The 19,580-nt window shown below is 37.3% G+C and overlaps 2 protein-coding genes and 1 non-coding gene across 22 annotated transcripts; all 3 read right to left on the bottom strand.

Annotated features, from left to right (window-relative positions):
• Nucleotides 1–3,834: 3,834 nt before the first annotated feature.
• Nucleotides 3,835–3,906, bottom strand: TRNAW-CCA (transfer RNA tryptophan (anticodon CCA)). The gene has a single exon. It is a non-coding gene; the product is annotated as a tRNA-Trp (tRNA).
• A 617-nt stretch (nucleotides 3,907–4,523) lies between these two features.
• Nucleotides 4,524–17,224, bottom strand: LOC107804091 (uncharacterized). 20 transcript variants are annotated; one of them, XM_075243682.1, is made up of 6 exons: nucleotides 17,094–17,223; nucleotides 14,236–16,774; nucleotides 13,483–13,656; nucleotides 6,223–6,375; nucleotides 6,049–6,100; nucleotides 5,296–5,951 (listed from the first exon to the last, which is right to left on the bottom strand). In XM_075243682.1, the coding sequence occupies exons 1-2, from the start codon at nucleotides 17,159–17,161 to the stop codon at nucleotides 14,347–14,349; spliced, it is 2,496 nt and encodes an 831-aa protein (XP_075099783.1). In that variant the 5' UTR covers nucleotides 17,162–17,223; the 3' UTR covers nucleotides 5,296–5,951; nucleotides 6,049–6,100; nucleotides 6,223–6,375; nucleotides 13,483–13,656; nucleotides 14,236–14,346. The 20 variants fall into 20 exon arrangements, with proteins under 20 accessions (XP_075099767.1, XP_075099783.1, XP_075099784.1 ...); XM_075243683.1 differs by having other exon boundaries at nucleotides 6,049–6,088; XM_075243666.1 differs by adding an exon at nucleotides 4,524–4,841 and having other exon boundaries at nucleotides 5,494–6,100; nucleotides 14,236–17,224.
• LOC142175749 (uncharacterized) lies at nucleotides 9,019–13,926 on the bottom strand. The gene is made up of 6 exons (XM_075242736.1): nucleotides 13,864–13,926; nucleotides 13,483–13,608; nucleotides 13,251–13,305; nucleotides 11,274–11,872; nucleotides 9,939–11,148; nucleotides 9,019–9,437 (listed from the first exon to the last, which is right to left on the bottom strand). The coding sequence occupies exons 1-6, from the start codon at nucleotides 13,924–13,926 to the stop codon at nucleotides 9,019–9,021; spliced, it is 2,472 nt and encodes an 823-aa protein (XP_075098837.1).
• Nucleotides 17,225–19,580: the final 2,356 nt, after the last annotated feature.

The following is a 19,580-nucleotide window of genomic DNA, read 5'->3' as shown; positions in this document are numbered from 1 at the left end:
TAGATTGGGGAAGAAGGTTCAAGAACCAGCAGGAACCTTTTGAAGACTTACTGAAAAAGGTGTCTGACAGTTACAAACCTAAAAAGAAAAGGAGTTTAGGAGTTAGAGTCCCTGGTACTTCTAGGCAAACAAGAAAAGAAAAGTTGCCTCGTCTATCCCTGTAGAGACTCCTCCTACAAGAAGAAGAGTTACAAGAAGTCAGAAGAAGCAGAGTGAGGCTGAACTGGAAAAGGCCTTAGGAGAAAGTAAGAGAAAAGCTACTGCTAAGGGAAAGAAAAATGTGGTTGAGCCTGTTGAGGCAGTTGAAATTGATGAGATGGACCTGGGTCTTCAGGATGAAGAGAGGTAGAAGAGATGGAGGTTGTAACTCCAAAGGCAAAGAAGAGCAAGACTTCTACAAAGAAGTCTGTCTCAAAGACAAAGTCTGCATGGCCATCTTCCTTGATCAAAAGAACAAGGTCTGCCTTGAAGTCCAGAAAAGTGAAAATAGTAGAAGAAGAAGAAGAAGAATGGAGTGGAGAAAGAGAAGAAGAAGAAGAATATGATGCTGAGCAGGACAAGATGGTTAAGTTTGGAAAGAGAACTATCTTGAAAGGTAGACTCCTAAGGGACTTGGAGAAGGAATGTATGTTGATGTTGCTGGAGAAGTTACAAGTGCAGGGTTGGAAGGACATGGTCCTTCACATGGAATGAAAGCTTGCCAGAACTGAGATTGTGGAGTTTATGGCAAATTGTGAGATCAAAGATGGTAGGGTCACCAGTGTGGTAAAGGGGTGACTAGGGGTGCTTATCGGGCGAATCGGGCGGATAATTACACTTAACGGTTCGGCTTAACAGTTATCGAATTATAAATGTAGTAATCCACTAGCCATCCAATAAGACAACGGACGGATTGGTATCGGATTAATAATTATCGAACGGTTATCGGACGACTTATCGGCTAAACCAAATTAAAAATTTTTGAACAATTGTTCAATATATACCAAAACTACATATATTGTACAAAGAGGTATAAGATTGGATCAACGCTGCAGAATGAGTGGTACTTTTTCAGCCACAAGGATAGAAAGTATCTCACAGGTTCAAGAACAAACCGAGCAACAAATGCTGGATTTTGGAAGGCAACAGGCAGGGAAAAATGCATGAGTTGGAAGGCAACAGACAATCTATCATAGACATATTAACCAAATTTGTAAAACCAGAAAAGCACATTAGTTCATTAATCAATCAAACTTTCAAAAGGACATCCGTTCATAATCAATCAAACATTCACATTCGTTCAATAGTACTTTATATACATAGGGGTAAATTTATAAATATATAAAATTCTTAACGGGTTAACGGTTTACCCGATAAGAAAATTGAGTAATTCGCTCCCAAACCGTTAAGCCATTAATTATAAAATCTTAATCCGTTTCTCATCCATTACCCCGATAATTCGATACCAATAAGCCAATAAGCCATCGGTTCGGTTTTGAAAAGCCCTAAGGGTGACAGTGAGTTTTGATGATAAAGAACTAGGAGAGATTTTGGGTGTACCTGCTCCAGGGTACAATGACTACAAGAAACTCAAATGGCCAAGCCTAAAAAATCTCCCTACTGCCCTTGCCATTACAAAAAAGTTTGGTGACAATGATGAAGAGCTTGAGCCCAAGGCTGTATACAAAAGTGAGATGAAGCCACCCCACAAAGTGTTGTTTGAATTTGTTAATAAAATTGTGCTGCCTAGGCAGGAAAAGAGGCACATTTCCACATTCATGGATCTGGTCCTTATGGAATGTCTGGACAATGTGAGGCAAATCATTTGGCATGGATTTATCATCTAGCTTCTCGATAGGGTTCTGACTGGCACCAAAACTCATGTCATACCTTATGGTTTCATTCTCACGGCTGTACTCGTACATTTCAAGGTACCCATCAAGAAATGGAAAGTTGGTACAAGCAAGGATCACTTTGGGGCAAACACTTTGACTGCTTGTGACTATGAAGTCCACACCACTCCCAAAGAACCTGGTTCATCCAAAAAGGTACTTGTGAACAGCAAAGTGCGAGATTTGGTGCAAGAAAGTGGGGCTAAGGATGCTTGAAATTGAAAGGCTGAAGAAGAGGTTGGCAGAAGTAGAATCTGAGAGAGATGCTCTTAGAGGTGAGCTTGCAAAAGAGAAGGAGAAGAATGATGGCATTCTTCGGGAGATGTTGAAACTGCTTCAAGCCAAGAACCAAGAACCTGGTCCTTCCCACCTTTAAGACATTCCTAGCCTACTTAGACCAACCAGTGACCCGGATGGAATTTTTTTTTCTTTTGCGCATGAACCAGTATTTTTATTTCTATTTATGCTTGTGGATGACTGAGTATCAATGATAATTAACTATTTTTGTGCTCTAACTATTTGTTGATGCTTCTTAAATGTCTAATATCATTAGATTTATAAATGATGCTTGACTCCATGATTGCATTTGAAGTAGCCCAGTGGCCATGAGTAATTTCTGTTAAAATCTGGTTATTTAATATAATTATACAACTTTTCGATGATGCCAAAAGGGGGAAGATAGGTTGTGCTTTTTACATTGAGGTTGTGGTTTTTACATTGGACTGTGATGTTTATAACCTAATAAACCTGGTCCTTGATGATTAGTGACTTTAAAATGAATATAATCTAACCTTGTGTTGGTGTTGAGCTGAGTTGATACAGGGCCTATGCTTATGAAAAGCACAGAGTTTGCCATCATTAAAAAGGGAAAATTTGTTGGCCCAAGTAAAGTTTTGTTTCGATGATTGACAAAGAAACTTGTGCATGAACCAGGTCCATACACAATGTATACAGACACGGGCAGATTCCAGCATAAGGGATGCACGTGAAGGAGATAAGCTTAAGTTGTCATATCTGATATCTCCTGATCGAAAAGGTTGCATAAATGATAAGGAGAAGAACTCCTTACTCGAAGAGAACTTTATCCAAGATAAGAGAGGAGTTAGAAGTTGAAGATAACTAGAACTCTTCCACCAAGGAAGAGTAGCATTAGAACTCTAGTTATTCCCCATTCTACTAACTCTATATATTGCAGGATGTTCTCATTTTACAAAAACACACAAACGCTGAAGTTAAACGTGAGTTGGGAGCAAAATAGCAAGGCATTTTGCAAACAATTCTTGTGTGATTCAAGTGTGCGAACCTAAAGCTACATGAACCAGATAGAAGAACTAGTTCCAAGCGTCTATCTTTTATTCTAGTTCAATTGTAGTAAGTGTTTTCAATTTGTACCTTTCAACTTTATTTAGAAGCAATTGTATTAGGTACTCTAAGTATTCAAGTTAGAGTTAACTTGAAGTTGTCACAACAGTTAGAGACTGGTTGCCACAACGGGATTAGAGTTAATCCTTAGGTTTACAAAGAGTTTTGTAAATGCAGTTTTGGCTCAGTGATTTAGTGAAGTGTTAAGAAAAATCCTACTGGGTAATAGGTCGTGAGTAGTAGGTCGTGGGCTTTTACCTTTTGAGCCGGATATTTTCCACGTAAAAGTACTTGTGTTCTTTACTTTTCGCATTTACTATTTCCGTAACAGTAGTATAAAGAACACTTAGAAGAACCAGGTTCTTCTAGAATAAGTGCACGCAAAAATTGGACACCACACAAATCAACATACAGCTGCTTTCCTTAAGGTTTCTGCTAACCATTCTTACACCTCAATACTTTTTGAATATAACATACTGTATATAGTTGCTCATGTCTATATTGTGGCTCACTTTGATGTTCCCCGTAAATCTTGTAGGGAAAAATATAGACAAAAAAAATAAGAAAAAAATGGATTGGGTACCTAAGAATCGGGAGGTATTGAACCCGACGTGAATCAAACACGCAACCTTCTGATCTGGAGTCAGACGCGCTACCATTGCGCCACGGATCCCATATTATTTTACAGCGCTCATTATTTTCAATATATTTGTAATTTGTGGTCGATGATTAATATCAATCTGGTCGATGATTCAAATTGATCCCACAACAAAAACTTATCTCCGTAAACAAAGCAGCGTTGCATAAGAAAAAAAAAAATCGGCATGTATAATGCATTGTTTGGTTGAAATTACTAAATAATACCCGCAACAAGTTAGATAGAAATTTATATGTTATGTTACGCGAGATAAAATATGAACTAAAAATATTTATATTAGTGTTTACCCTCAAAATTGAGTAACAATTAAATTTATATTGTGGTTTTAAGGATATGTGATTTAAACCAACACCAATTGATAAACAACGAATTAAATAGATAAATTGGACAGTAAAATAAATCAAACTGGTCTTCAAACAATGCCTCGACCTTGATTCGAGATAGTCTCGAGCTTAGTTAATAAGAATAGCAGCGGATGGAACAAGCAGTAATGAACAGAAAGTAAGACAAAGAAAGCAGCGTATATGTATATTTTATCAGTGGATCATGATGCCCTACAAATGATTGGAACTCATCTTTATATAGTAGAGGAAACCTTGTTATGGTATGACTCTCATTACAAAAGGAAATCGTATAAACAGCTAGTTAACCGCTTCTGATTTGGTCCGTTCCGAGATTCACGTCATGATCTTCGACCAATCACGGATATCCGTCCGAGATTCACGATGTGATCTTCGACCGGTTACTGATTTCTCGTCATTCCGTTATTGTGCTCCTTCGAAGTCAGTCATACTTGATCTCGATTGTTGCTAGCCTCGGTCTCAACGTACGCTTCGATCTCTAGGCTTGATGTCTCGTCTTCGAGCTTGGGTCTGATTTATTTCAAGGCTACCCCCGATGCAACTCCCTTGTCTCGATCAAACAGCAAAATCAGGTAGGCCCGATTTTGACTGTATACAATTAGAAATACTATGATTAACTTTAAAGTCAAAAATCCCCTAAAATAAGTAATACGTGTATAACAATTCCTTCATTATCAATCATTGCATGACATTCATTTCATTATTAATCATTCCATCAATAATTCTGTCAAGAAATCTGGAGAAGACCAAGGTAACCGAGTAATACTCGGTGTAATAATCTTATTGTGGTGGGATAATAGCAAGCACTTGTCCGTTGAAAGAATGGTGTTCAAGGGGACTAAGAATGAACTCGAAATAAATTTGTGGAAAGTTACTGACATTTTTATTATCTTTGGATTTGGATGAAGAATAGTCACTTCTGGGAAAAAACTAAGAACAGTTTTTATCATAACCGAGAATCCGATTGAATAGAAAATATATCTGAAACCGTAAAGCCAAAATGAAAGTACGATTGTGAACACAAATTATGCAACTCGTATGGTGGTTATAAAACCAATACCTAGTTTTATTCTATTAATATTTGCATTGAAAAAATTGATGCATCAACGTAATTCTCAAGTTAAAATTGATGCATGCATGCAGGAGACAACTCTGTTCTCTCTCACCCTCTTAAATTTCTTCAAGAAAATAGTGATGAACCAAAGTAACTTCATCACTAAAGGGAACTTCAGAGTGTAACCTTAAATCATAGTTACATCCAAGATAATAGTAGGTGTTTCTCAAATCCCAAATCTTGATGCCCCCATTTGCTTCACTACTGCAATCTGCATGACAGCCTCGTTGATATACTCATTCGAACAAAAACAGATCTAACCACCTGTTTCCAAGCTTCCAGATATTCGGGCTTGAGCCACCCTCTGTCATGTATTCCAAAAGATCCCCGATCAACTAAGTGATTATTACCGCAGCAGAAGTAACTGTCAATCCGATCAGTAGACGGAAGATCTCATCTCCATTAACCTGAAAGGTTTCTTGATTGTTTGCCCCCATCTAGATGCTGCTGAACTGCAAAAATGCTAATCTAGGTAATTCCCTCTTTGCTTTAGGGCGTCAACTGATTCAGACTGAACCGAAAGACATTAGCTGCGTAATGCCACATATGGCCACAAACATGACAAAACCAAAGCTTTTCTTCCTCTGCAGCAACAACACAATGTAGAACCAATCAGAGATTTAATTGATTCCCCAATTAAAAAGTGTTTTTTAGGTGTTCATAAGTTATGATTGATGCCACCTGTAGTATGAGTCCGAAGAATTCATCTTGGAGTTCTGCACTAGAAATGTAGCTAATATTTGAGTATAATGTCAGTACCAAGTCCAGAAACAATTCTTTAAATCAAAGTTCCATCACAGCATTTTCAGTCCAGCTTAACAAATACACTACAGTAGCTCAACCATATATACTCACCAGTGGAAGATAACTCCGGTTGAAATTCTGTTGATTGAGAAGATCTCCATTTACAACCCTTCATATCAATCCTCAGCAGTAACAGGCCAGGACAACAGGACCCACACCTCTTTTCCAAGTCGGTATAAGCTATGACCTTCTAAATCATCAAGCCTACCATCACGAAAGTATTAGTCAAGTAAAATTGAGGCAGCAACTGCGCAATGCAAAGCAAAAATAATGAACCAAAGTCCATTAATAATTCACTAGATTTCCTCACCACTTTCATTAACTTTCAGATCTTGAGAAATAGATAGGTTTCAACTTTCAAGTTTCAATATCAAGCTTCGGGGTTGGTGAGGAAATCTAGTGAACTATTAATCTGCACAAATGTTAATACTGATTGGGATCATAAAGATGTCTCGAATATAGACTATAATTCTATAGCTTTATCTATGTTCACCTCGATGCTAATAGAAAGACTTCAGAAGAGTAAATCACTGCATAAATTAAAAAATACCTAAGTTGCTCCGACACGGCAGTTTAGGTGCCGCACCTGTGTCGACACGACACTAGTATAGGTGTGGGTATGGGATCCGTACCGGATCTGGTCAAACAATTTTGAGTACTTTGACCGCAACGGACGGAAAAATTCGAGACGAGATACAATTTGATTCCCGAAATCAGAACCAAAACTAGGGTAAATTTGAAGAAAATAGCATGCCTTATCTAGGAAATCAATCCTTTACTTATCTACAACTTGAGAATAAAAAAGAAATCCACACTTTACAAGCTATATGATAGCTCAATTGCAGGAACTCACTGAAGAGTTCGAGGATTGAGCAGCCAAGTCAGGAGCTTATGGAGAAGCTCGAGATTATCAGCAATGGAGATCAAAGAAGAAGAAGAAAGTAGAGTAGAATAGGAATTGTATATCTTTTCACATATGTAACTTGTTGATTACAAATGTATTTATATCTATTACATTGTATGAAATGATCGAGCTTCTAATAGATTTCTAACAGATTCTTCCAACTAACAACTCCAACTAACTCTTGTAACAAACTCTAACTAACACTAACTACTTTTTGAATTCCCACTAACTGCCTTAACTACCTTTTGAATTTCCCAACTAACTGCTCTTCTAATAATCGTGTATCATTACTCCCTTCCAATAGAAGATCCTTGCCCACAAGGATCAAAGAATGGAAATCTAGTCTGTAAAATAGTAGCAATTTCCCACGTAGCAACATCAGCAGGCAATCCTTGCCATTTGACTAGAACCTGTGCAACAGCCTTATTACCTCTTTTGATCATCCTCCTTTGCAAAATCAACTCAGGATCAGGGCAGTAAGGGCTTGCCAAATCAACAACTGGGGGATAAGAGATTTGTGAGGGCACTTCATGGCACTTTTTCAGCAAAGACACATGAACTGTAGGATGATTTTTCACCCCAGCAGGTAGCAATAGAGTATAGGCCACTGGACCAATTCTTCTAATAATCTGAAATGGACCATAAAATTTTGCAGCTAAGTTGTGTGAGGAATGATTTGAAATAGTTACTTGTTTGTATGGTTGGACCTTCAAATAAACCCAGTCTCCAACTTCAAATTGTCTATCACTTCTATGAGAATCTGCCTGTTGTTTCATCCTAAGTTGTGCTCTTCTCAGATGATGTTTAAGCAGTAATAGCTTGAGTTCTCTATTGATCAATACTTCAGCAGAGGCTGATTCTCCTGGTATATATGGTAAATGCAAGGGGGGTGGTCTGCCATATAATGCTTCATAAGGGGTAGTCTGAATGGCAGAATGGAAGCAAGTGTTATACCAATATTCAGCCATTGGTAAATAGGAAAACCAGTTGTTAGCATCCTCACTGCAGTAGCAACTCAAGTAAGTTTCAAGACTTCTATTCAGGACCTCAGTCTGCCCATCAGATTGAGGGTAATAGGCTGATGAGGTGTGCAACTGTACTCCTTGGAGTGTGAATAGCTCCTGCCAGAATGAACTCAAGAAAACAGCATCTCTATCAGTTGTAATAGCATCAGGCATCCCATGTAGCTTAACTATTGTATCAAGAAAAAACTTAGCAACTAACTGAGCAGTGTAAGGATGTTTGAGTGGAATGAAATGACCATATTTGCTTAGCATGTCTACCACTACTAAGATTACTTCACATCCATTTGACTTGGGCAACCCATCAATGAAATCCATGTTGATCTGTGACCAAATTACATCTGGTATAGGTAGTGGTTGCAATAGGCCTGGATAAGCAACCAAGTCTGATTTGTTCCTTTGACATACATCACATTTCTGGACAAATTCCTTTATGTCCTTCCTTATATCTTCCGGTAAAACAATGTCACCAACCTCCTTAATGTAGCTTCAACCCCTGAGTGACCACCTTGAGGTCTAGCATGCCAAGCTGTCATGATTTCCCTTCTTAGTTCTGGAACTTTCCCAATCACCAGTTTGCCCTTCCTCCTTAGTTGGCCTTGTGTCCAGGTGTACTGTTTGTGAGTATCAGGATTATGTTGAAGTTCTGCAATAAGTTGCTAAAACTCAGAATCTGAATTCCAACTGGATACTATGTTTTGGAACAGATCAGTGTCATGAGGTGATAGCATTAGTGCTAATAGTTCAGCACCAGTGACCCTCGAAAGGGCATCAGCTACTTTATTCTCCACTCCTTTCTTGTATTCTATAGAGTAGTCAAAAGGCATCAATTTTGTTAACCATAACAGTTGAGAATTAGTGTGCAGTTTCTGCTCCATAAGGGAACTTCAGAGCCTTCTGATCAGTCCTTATAATAAACTTCTATCCCAGCAGATATTGTGACCATTTAGAAACTGCATGAACAACAGCTAATAGCTCCCTATCATAGACAGATAAAGCAGCATGTCTAGGTGATAGAGCTTTGATAATAAAAGCTATTGGATGCCCTTCTTGCATGAGCATTGCTCCTATCCCAGAGCCACTTGCATCAGTCTCCACAATGAATGCCTTGCTGGCATCAGGAAAAGCTAAGACAGGTGCCTGAGTAAGGGCCTCCTTCAGTTCAACAAAGGTTGCATCAGCAATTGTTGACCATTTGAAATTGTTCTTCTTGGTTAATTCAGTTAATGGTTTGCAAATCACACCAAAACCTTTGATAAATCTCCTGTAGTATCCAGCTAGGCCTAGAAATCCTTTCAACTGTTTGAGAGTGGTTGGTGTAGGCCAATTCCTCACAGCTTCTATTTTGTGGGGATCAGTAGAGACTCTTCAGCTGTAATAAAGTGGCCTAGGTATTCAATTTTGTGGACTCCAAAGAAGCACTTGCTCCTTTTAGCAAATAATTGATGCTTCATCATCTCCACAAAGACAGATCTTTAGGTGAATCAAATGATCTTCCATAGTGTTGCTGTAGATTATGATATCATCAAAGAAAACCAATACATGTTTCCTAAGAAACTTGTGAAAGACAGAGTTCATTAATCCTTGGAAAGTTGCAGGAGCATTTGAGAGGCCAAAAGGCATAACCAGGTATTCAAAATGACCCGAGTGAGTTCTGAAAGCAGTCTTGGGCACATCCCCCCTTGCCATTCTAAGTTGATGGTAGCCTGACCTTAAGTCTATCTTAGAAAAGATTCTGGACCCCCCTAATTCATCTAACAAGTCTTCCACAATTGGAATGGGAAACTTGTTCTTCACAGTGTTTTGTTCAGATCTCTATAGTCCACACAGTCTCCATGTACCATCCTTTTTCCCCACCAAGACCACTGGAGATGCAAAGGGACTACAGCTAGGTTGTATGATGCCTTGATCAAGCATCTGTTGTACTAGGCCCTCAATGATATCCTTTTTCACAGAAGGATACCTATAGGGTCTTTTATTCACAGGTTCAGTGCCACTTTGCAACACAATTCTATAGTCAAATACACCTCTAGAAGGAGGTAGTTCAGTAGGTTCCTCAAACAATTTAGAATACTCAGATAACAATTGAGTTAGTCTAACATCTGTTTTAGGTTCCTCTTTAGCCTTATGTGAATGCCACTGTTCTCCAACACTCTCCATAGGCACTACTTGAATCATACATAACTGAGAAGTGTTACCTGTATGTTTGGCTATCCTTCCAGCTTCTTGAACCTTGACTTGATTGCCAGCTCCTCTCAGAAGATGCTTTTTTCCTCTGTACCAAAACTCCATGGTTAGCTTCTTGAAATTCATTTTTATATCTCCCAGAGTCAGCAACCATTGCACTGCTAATACTACCCCACAAGAGCCTAGTGGTAGTAGTAGGAATTCAGCTGAAAACTCAGCACCTTGCAACAACCATGTGATGGTACACATTCTGTCCACCATCATATTTCCATTAGCAGCAGCCACCATTTGAGGAGTAGTTGATCTGATCTTACATTCCAAGTGATGAACCAAATCAGGATCTATAAAATTATGTGAACTCCCCGTATCAATCAGTATATTCAAGGCCTTTTTAGCATGATACCCGGTCACCTTCAGAGTTCTGTAGCCTAAAGAACCATTTAGAGCATGGATGAAAATCTCCATTTGCTCTATGGGTTGAGCTGGTTCTAGTTGATTGAACTCTTCTTCTTGCAGTATCAGTTCACCCTCCACCTCTGTGTCATGATTCTCCTCCATTCCCTCTAACTCCAATACATATATCTGCTTGGCATTCTTACACTTATGCCCAAGTACATACTTCTCATTGCAGAAGTAGCACAACCCCTTTGCCCTTTTCTCATTCATTTCTTCTATACTTAGTGTTCTTCTACTGAATCCTTTAGAAGTCACAACATTACCTTGGCTAGGAGTTGGTAACAGTGATCTGTTATTATTTCTCTGATCCATGATCTTTCTGGGAGCATTGCTTGGTGTATAGCTGACTAATGAAGGTTGTCTAATAGCAGCTAAATAAGCCTCTTGAATCCTAGCAGTTTTGTACACCTGAGATAAGATAGTGGGATTGGTGAGTTTTACTGCAATATTCAACTCATGTTTCAGTCCACCAAGAAAACAATTGATGGCATTCTCTTGTGACAGATTAACTCTTGAGAGTTTTTTTCAAAAACAGCTTGGTACTCTTTGACAGTACCAGTTTGCCTAATCTTCTTAATTTCTTCCATAGGATCATCAAAGTCGACTCCAAATCTTTCCATCATTGCCATCACATACTCAGTCCATGTAGCTGGTTTGAGATATTGTCTATACCTCATAAATACTAGATGCCATTGTATAGCTTCACCTTCTAACTGCATTGCAGCCACCTCCACTCTTTCTTCAGCAGGCACCTTCTCCATGGAAAAGAATTGCTCAATTTTGAATAGCCATGACTTCAGATCTTCACCATTGAACCTCAAGAATTCCATCCTCGACCACCTCGAGAAATTGCAATTGTGATGGTTATAACTGGCAGGGCTCTTCTCTCTTGGTGACCTTTCATCAGATGGTTCACCTTCATGTTGCATAGGAGTCTTATCCCTTCGATTTTCTCCGGAATGAGTCAATTGTTCTTTGAGTTCTAGAACAGTTTGGTCCAGATTAGAGACCTCTCCAGCTAAAGCCCCAACATCTGCAACTAATTTCTGCATCAATTCACGCAAATCAGATTCTTCAGTTGCGTTTTCAGTCGATCGAGTACCTTTTGCCATGACTCCAAGGGTCGAAAGCTCTGATACCAATGATAGCTCAATTGCAGGAACTCAGTGAAGAGTTCGAGGATTGAGCAGCTAAGTCAGGAGCTTATGGAGAAGCTCGAGATTATCAGCAATGGAGATCAAAGAAGAAGAAGAAGAAGAAGAAGAAAGCAGAGTAGAATAGGAACTGTATATCTTTTCACATATGTAATTTGTTGATTACAAATGTATTTATATCTATTACATTGTATGAAATGATCGAGCTTCTAATAGATTTCTAACAGATTCTTCCAACTAACAACTCCAACTAATTCTTGTAACTAACACTAACTACTTTTTGAATTCCCACTAACTGCCTTAACTACCTTTTGAATTTCCCAACTAACTGCTCTTCTAATAATCGTGTATCACTATACGTAAGTATTCCACAAAATTTCTCGTAATTTAGAGATATTTTTATTTTTTTGTATTATTTTTAGTCAGATCTCCGCACATCCGTACTAGGATCTGTATCCCCGAGTCTTAGAATTTACATCTCGAAGGATCCGACCTCTAGATCCGTACTCGTATCGGACATCCGCACCCGTGTCCGAGCAACTTAGAGAAACACAAGTTCTTGCTTCCTAAGACATTAATTCAATTTATGAAAAAGACTAGCTGGACCAAAAGCAACTTCTATTGCGTATAGGCATTCAATTTAAAGCTACAAGTGGAGCAATGAAGCAATCAGAAAGAGTCTTTCTGCTCACTTATAAGACATAAACTATAGATATTTAAGTTTCAAATAGTTCTTGTTTTGTAAAGGTTTTCCAAATTTTATAACTAGAACATGCTATTGGGTTTGTTGTTGTTGTTGTTGTTATAACTAGAACATGCTGGTTTTCTTTAGTTTTCTCTTTCTTATGTTTTTAAAGTTATAAAATATAACACAGAGAAGGGTTATTTTTTCAAAATAGAATGATCTAATAATCCAGAAATTTCCTTTATCGAAAGAAATAATATTAATAAAGCCCAGAAACTTCCAACTTATAACCATATCCAGGAATATATGGCTATCTAAACCCCAAAAAATAAATGTGCTAATGAGTTCATCGAAGTAACACATGTAGCTCTGAATTATGCATCTCAGCAAGATAAACCAATATACTCACAGTAAGTAATCTTCTCTATCCTTTTTACTCGGGAATGTAAATTGAAATCACGTTAACCGATATCCTAAACCGGTGTTCTTTGGAATGAAAAATGACCACTCTTTGCTTACACATTTATAAGTTTCGAGAGCCAATGACCAAATATTTCAGGACAGTACCTAAAACACACTAATGTTTTATTTTATTTTTTATAAGTAATTAAAGATATTATAAATTTATGCACTACGCCAGTGCATCAGGCATAATTACAGGTTGTGCAAACCCTCTATTGTATCTAGCATTCCATCTACATCATGTTCAGAGATTGCACCAAAAAGCTAACAAAAAAATACATCTTTGTTTAAGGCTGTGAATATTGCTCGATGTGCCTTCAAAAATTCTATTGTTTCTTTCAAGCCAGACAGTCCACCAAATAGCTTGAAGTATGGTATTCCAAGTTCTTAGAGATAAAACACACTAATTTTATATAGCAAACTACTCATTCTAGAACTTACCATGTCCAATCGGACAGCTGATTGGGCTTCCAAAGCCAAACTCAGCTTAGCAAAGCTTGAACCCAGCTCTTCCCCATCTGGGATTCCGTAAACGTTCTGTAAAGTTGTAGCATAATGACCTTCTAACTTTTTCAGCAACTTACAGCATTAAAGCTCTCACATCAGGTTTTATGTCTGCAACCAACTTGGAGTTGGAATTCAATGAGAAAGCTGATCATCAACTCTCCCTATAGTATTAAGAAATCCATGAAACAACAGAAGAAATTTAACAAGGTTATTTAAGATATATCCTAGCAGCCTACAGCTCTTGATAGCTGACTGAAACTTTCAAGGTGTAGTTTGAACTGACAAAGAGAATGGGAGATATCTTATGTTCTCTACATGAGAATAATCTAGCAAACATTCACGATAACCAAAAGCACTTCGTTTTAACAAACTACACATGTTGCACCATCAATTTTTGTACATTTCCTTATCCGAATATCTGAAACACTATGAGATCCCTTTACATTATGGTCCCAAAAAGTAAACGTAGCCTATTAGTTACATTCTTGATACTTACCAAAACATAACCCAGCCTACCCCCCCCCCCCAACCCAAACCAAAAGGGAAAGAATAAACTGCAGAACCAAAATGAGAGGAGCAAAATCCTTTCCTCGGTCAGCAAAGCAATTCTATATTTAACAATTAGGAGATAAATATACAGAAATGCAAAATGCAAAACAGAATAGTGAGTTGGTGAGGAGTGCCTACCAGTTAGCACTTCCAAAGAAAAACTGATGAGATGCGTGAACCAGGTAAAACTTTCACCGATATCATGCAAAAGCCACCTCATGTTATGGACTGAGCTTAGCAAATTCCGTCTTATTTTGGCATCATGGTATCTGTTTCAGCCCTAAGGGTTTTGAAGATAACATCATCGGGCAAGATACCTTCGTCTATCATCTCCCAAAACATATCATAAGCTAGATCCAATTGTCCACGTCTTTTGTATCCATAAATCATTATGTTATAAGTTTTGACATCAGGAGAGACATTCTGTCTTCGCATTTCATCTAGCAACATTTTGGCCTTGTCCATTCGGCCTTCCTTGCAAAATCCATCAATCAGGCAAGTATATGTAATAACAGAAGGCATCTTCGCCGGCATTTCCATGAACAATTCGAAAGCCTCACTCACATATCTCATTTTACATAAGCCATCGATCATGGAGGTGTAAGCGACCTTATCAGGATTCAGTCTCATTTCCCTGAAAAGTTTATAGGCTTTTTCCACTTTGCTCCTCTTGCATAATCCTTTAATAAGAATTGTGCACGTGATGATGTCTGGAGTAACCCCAAGTTTTTGCATTCTCCGATACAGCATTAAAGCCTTATCCACTCTATTTACCTTGCAACATCCATCAATGAGGCAATTATAAGTAACAACAGAAGGCATATGTGGCATTTTCTTGAACAATTTGAAGGCCTCATTCACATATCCATTTTTACAAAAGCCAGCTATCATGGAGGTGTAAGAGATAGTATCAGGATTCAATCCCATCATAATCATATCCCTAAGAAGTTCATTGGCTTTTCCCACTTGTCCTGTCATGCATAATATGTTCACAAGAATTGTCCACGTGATGATGTTAGGATTAATCCCAAGTTTTTGCATTTTCTCATGCAACATATAAGCCTTTTTTAAATTGGACTGTTTAGCAAAACCATCAATAAGAGTGTTACAGCTTGCAACATGCAATGCGTTCCTCTTAAGCATTATTGGAATTACTTCCAAAGCCTTTTCTGGTTTTCCATCTTTGCACAGCCTGTTAATGACTGCATTATAGCAATACTTATTTGATGTGATGCCTTGATTCACTATTCTATCAATCAGTTGCAAAGCTTCTGTCACACTCCCTTCAGTACAGTACCAATTGACAATGAAATTGCAGGTAATGGTATCAGGCAAGTTACCTTCTTGTACCGTCATACTTAAATACTCCATTTTATTAGAGGAGTCCATCTGGCAGAAACCACGAATTAATCGCTTATAATGTGAATCATCCGGAGCCAAATTATTGTTGATCATCTCCACCAGTAGCTTATAGGCTGAAGTGACATTTCCTTGAGCACAAAATCCATTTATTAAGATACTGTAAGCAGTCTGATCATATTTGTATCCAGAATTCTCAAGCTCATAAAACGTTTTAATAGCTATTTCCATCGCTCCAATTTTGCAGAATCCATTAAGAAGTGAGCTATAAGTGACTACGGTAGGCTTTATGTTATTAGCTTTCATCTCCTCAATTAACTTTATAGCTTTCTCGACGTTCTGGCTTTTGCAGAATCCATCAATCAGAATGCTGTAGCTATGGATATCTGGTATAATTCCAAAACTCTTCATTTCGTCAAAAATGCTTAAAGCTTTATTTACTTCACCTGTAGCACAAAATCTGCAAATAATAGCATTGTAGCAGTAACAATTCAGTGACTTGTTATTATCTCTCAGATCCCGAATGAAGTCCAGAGCAAAATCAGCCTCTCCAACTCTACAAAGTCCATCAATGTATGTACTATATGTAACAGCAGAAGGACTGATCTGTCTTTTCTGCATTTCTTCAAAAATCTTTTCGGCTTCTTCTATCCCTTGATATATTTTGCAGTAAAAGTTAATCAGGATTGTGTAGGTCCTTACATTAGGCAATGGCCCAAAGCTTTTCATTTCTTCAAATAGATTTAGAAGATGCTCCTTCATATTTGCTTCTACCAAGCATTTCAGTAGAAAGTTACATGAATAAATACTTGGTTGATGCCCAAATTTCCTTGCCTGTTTAACAACATCAATTGCACAATCAAGCATTTTATTCGCAGCAAACACCTTGATAAGTACATCAGCCACGAAAACCAAAGTTGTTGCACTATATGGTGTGTGCAGAGTAAAAAGATGGAATATGTTATACAAGTCAAAACCAGCCTTCTGAAAGTAGAAAACAATGTCTTTAAGCAAGGCATGGACTTCCATATGCATCCTTGCGAACGCGAAAATATGTATAATCATATTAAAGGCATTTATGGAACGAGAAAAGCCATATTTCCTCATAGCTTTTCTAAAAGGAATCTCTTTTGCAACTTCCCAACTCAAAGACTTGCATATTCTTGTAACAACTGAAGACAGCTTTCGCCCTCTGCAACTATACATTCTTCTTAGTGGAACAACTACTGCTTCATTTTCCATACTGCTTTCATTTTCACCATTTGAACAAGAATCAGAATCTTCCATCAATACAACTGAAGAAGCACCAATATACTTTCTGCAAAAGATTCTTTCTTTTATATAAAAAATCTGCCTTTGAAAAAAACCCAATTCATCTAAAGCCTTAAATATCAGGTTGAAAGAAGAATTTTTTGGTAATAACCCAAAACCCATGAAGTAAAAACTAAAGCTTGAGCACCCAAATAATCATACAGAGGAAAAGTTGTCCCAACTCTATCGCTACCTAATTTGAAGGGTTTTTCCATAACAGTCTACACTACAGCGTGTACCATTTTCTGATTGAATAAAGTGCAATGAATTGAATAAAGAACACATATCAAGAACAGTAGAGAAGTATTTAGCTTGAAAAATTGGACCTTTTCAGCTCTCTAAGGAAACTCCAGAGGCTACTGAGTTGAACACCCTTCAAACAATAGTTCTCCATTTTCCAGCAGTGTGTGATTTTTGTGGAGTTTCTGTTTGCTGTAACTCAGAGGTGGCGCCTCAGTTCGTCTACAGGTTGGGCTGGTTGATTGTGGGCCTGTGTATGAAATGAGTTTGTATTATCACTTTTATCCCGCGTCAGAAACTATTTACATCTGTTAACCGAAAAAATATATAAAATTTATATATTTTTATATAAATATATATGTATACAAAAAATATTTTATATATTTCTTATGCTATTATTTTTACATTGGTTATAAAGTATCATTTTTCCTATAAATAAGTTAAACTGGGCTTTGACTCTGAAAAAGCCCAAATGTCTTGAAGTTGGTAGTCCATTTAGTCTAATTAAGCCTGTTAATCAGGCCGGGCCAGTCCAATCACAGCCCGATTCGACCCGGGTCAGTCCAGGTTGGGGACGGGTTAGGGAGGGTTGGGCGGGGCGGGAACGTACACATTTTGGTAACCGGTGCCCCGGAACCCAGTTAGCCCGGTTACCCATTACCGGGTTTTTACTGGGCTACAGCCCGGTCCAGCCCGGTTACCGTTATAAAATTTTATTTTATTTTTTAATTTCTGGACTGTTGCCAATGGTCAAATTCAAAAATGATCGTTGGGCAATGGCCTTTTTTGCAAAAATGGCCATTTTGGCCTACCCGTTAAGAAAATAACTCTCCCTCCTAATAATTGATAAATTATAATTTTAACCATTTAAAAACTATAAATAGCCCCCTTCTTCTTCATTTTTTCTCACAATTTGCTCTCTTACTACTCTAATTCTTTCTCAATTCTCTCTTGATAATATTGCTTATTGCTCTTAAATTCTCAATTACTTATTATTTCAAGTTTCATCAAATATTTACTTTAGTCACTATAAAATTATAATTATCAAATATCAAGTATTCAAGTGAAGTGTTGTATCAATATTCAATATCATCAAGTATCAGTCTATCAACTGAAGTTTGATATCAAATTTAGTGCGACATCCGGATCCCGGTACACTCGTTCCATCTCTTTATCTTCTTTAATGTATATTTTTATTTTATTATTTAGAATTATTAATTTAATTTACATAATTAATATATTTAGAGCAACCAAAAAAGCGTGTACTAGTAGGGGTGGTAGTAGTTAGAGTAAAACTTCTAAAAAATCAAGAGGTGTGCTGGTTCTTCTAGTAGCTTTACATATATTTCTGAAAATTTACCTGAAAATTTAAATGTAGATTATGAGCGACTTCAAGAAAATTATGGTATAGATGATAATTTAGATGATATTCAATCACCTGATAATCTTAAAACACCACCAACTACACCTGGTAATGCTAGTCAAACTCAAAATACTAGGGGTGGAGGTCATGGTAATACAGGTAGGCCATCCCTCCCTATTAAGAGGAATCAAAGATTAAGAAGTAAGTGTTGGAATTTTTTTGAAAGACTAGAAGAAGATAAAAATTATGTAAGATGTCAAATTTGTAAGGAAGTTTATAAATACGAGATCGGAGGTAAGGCATGGAGAACATGTCAACTTCGTAGGCACATGATAGATAACCACCGTATTGCATGGGGTGCCGATGAGGAAGGTGGACAACAAAAACTTAACCCGGGTACTGGCGGTTTAATGGATAAATACGATATAGCGAAAGATCGGGAAGAATTAGCTAAAATGATTATTTTAGGTTGTTTACCTTTTAGTTTTGCTTCTTCACCATATCTTGTTACTTATATTCAAAGAATTTATAACCTTTTGTTTAAAGGTATTCCTATAAGTACTTGTAGAGCTGATATCTTTAGGTTTTTTGGACAATATCAGACATATATCCGTTATTTGTTCGCTAGTCTTTCTTGTAGAGTTTCTCTTACTTCTGATATTGGTCGTGTTGTAAATGAAAATGATTATTTGACTGTTACATGCCATTGGATAGATGATAATTTTTATATGCAAAAACGTATTATTGCTTTTAAATATGATGAAGATCAAAGTCATACTGGTGCATTTATAAGTAATACTATACATGAAGTTGCTATATTTTACAATATTGCAGAAAAAAATTTGTGTATGTCATTTGATAGTGCTTCTAATAACAATGCTGCTATTACAATATTAAAATTGCATCTACACCCACCACTTCCTGAAATATTTCATGTTAGGTGTGCATGTCATATTTATAATTTAATTGTGAAGAGTGGCCTTGAATTATTTAGCTATGAGATCACTTTAGTTAGAAGAGTTGTTGGTGTAATTCAAGAAAATAATAGAAGTGCTAGATTAAATGCATTTAAGGAAAAATGTGTACAATATGAACTAAAACCAAGATTCATGCCTGAAGAAATAGTTACTAGATGGAATTATACTTATTTATTCTTAAGATGTTGTTATAAATATAAAATGCATATAACTGAAATTGTTAATTCTTATTG

The sequence above is a fragment of the Nicotiana tabacum genome, chromosome 22, assembly GCF_000715075.1.
Source record: "Nicotiana tabacum cultivar K326 chromosome 22, ASM71507v2, whole genome shotgun sequence".
In the NCBI taxonomy this organism is placed as follows: Eukaryota; Viridiplantae; Streptophyta; class Magnoliopsida; order Solanales; family Solanaceae; genus Nicotiana; species Nicotiana tabacum.
The sequence above is the reverse complement of the archived record's forward strand: the minus strand, read 5'-3'. Positions and strand labels throughout refer to the sequence as shown.

What these genes read in the sequence shown, in the direction of transcription:
- LOC142175749 (XM_075242736.1), bottom strand. Translation starts at nt 13,926, where the DNA reads ATGTGTAGTTTGTTAAAACGAAGTGCTTTTGGTTATCGTGAATGTTTG. An exon ending in CTGTCAAAGAGTACCAAGCT is followed by an intron (nt 11,149 to 11,273) that starts GTTTTTGAAAAA and finishes ATCTTATCTCAG; the next exon opens with GTGTACAAAACTGCTAGGAT. An exon ending in CTTGGTGGGGAAAAAGGATG is followed by an intron (nt 9,438 to 9,938) that starts GTACATGGAGAC and finishes CCCACAAAATAG; the next exon opens with AAGCTGTGAGGAATTGGCCT.
- LOC107804091 (XM_075243666.1), bottom strand. Translation starts at nt 16,890, where the DNA reads ATGGGTTTTGGGTTATTACCAAAAAATTCTTCTTTCAACCTGATATTT.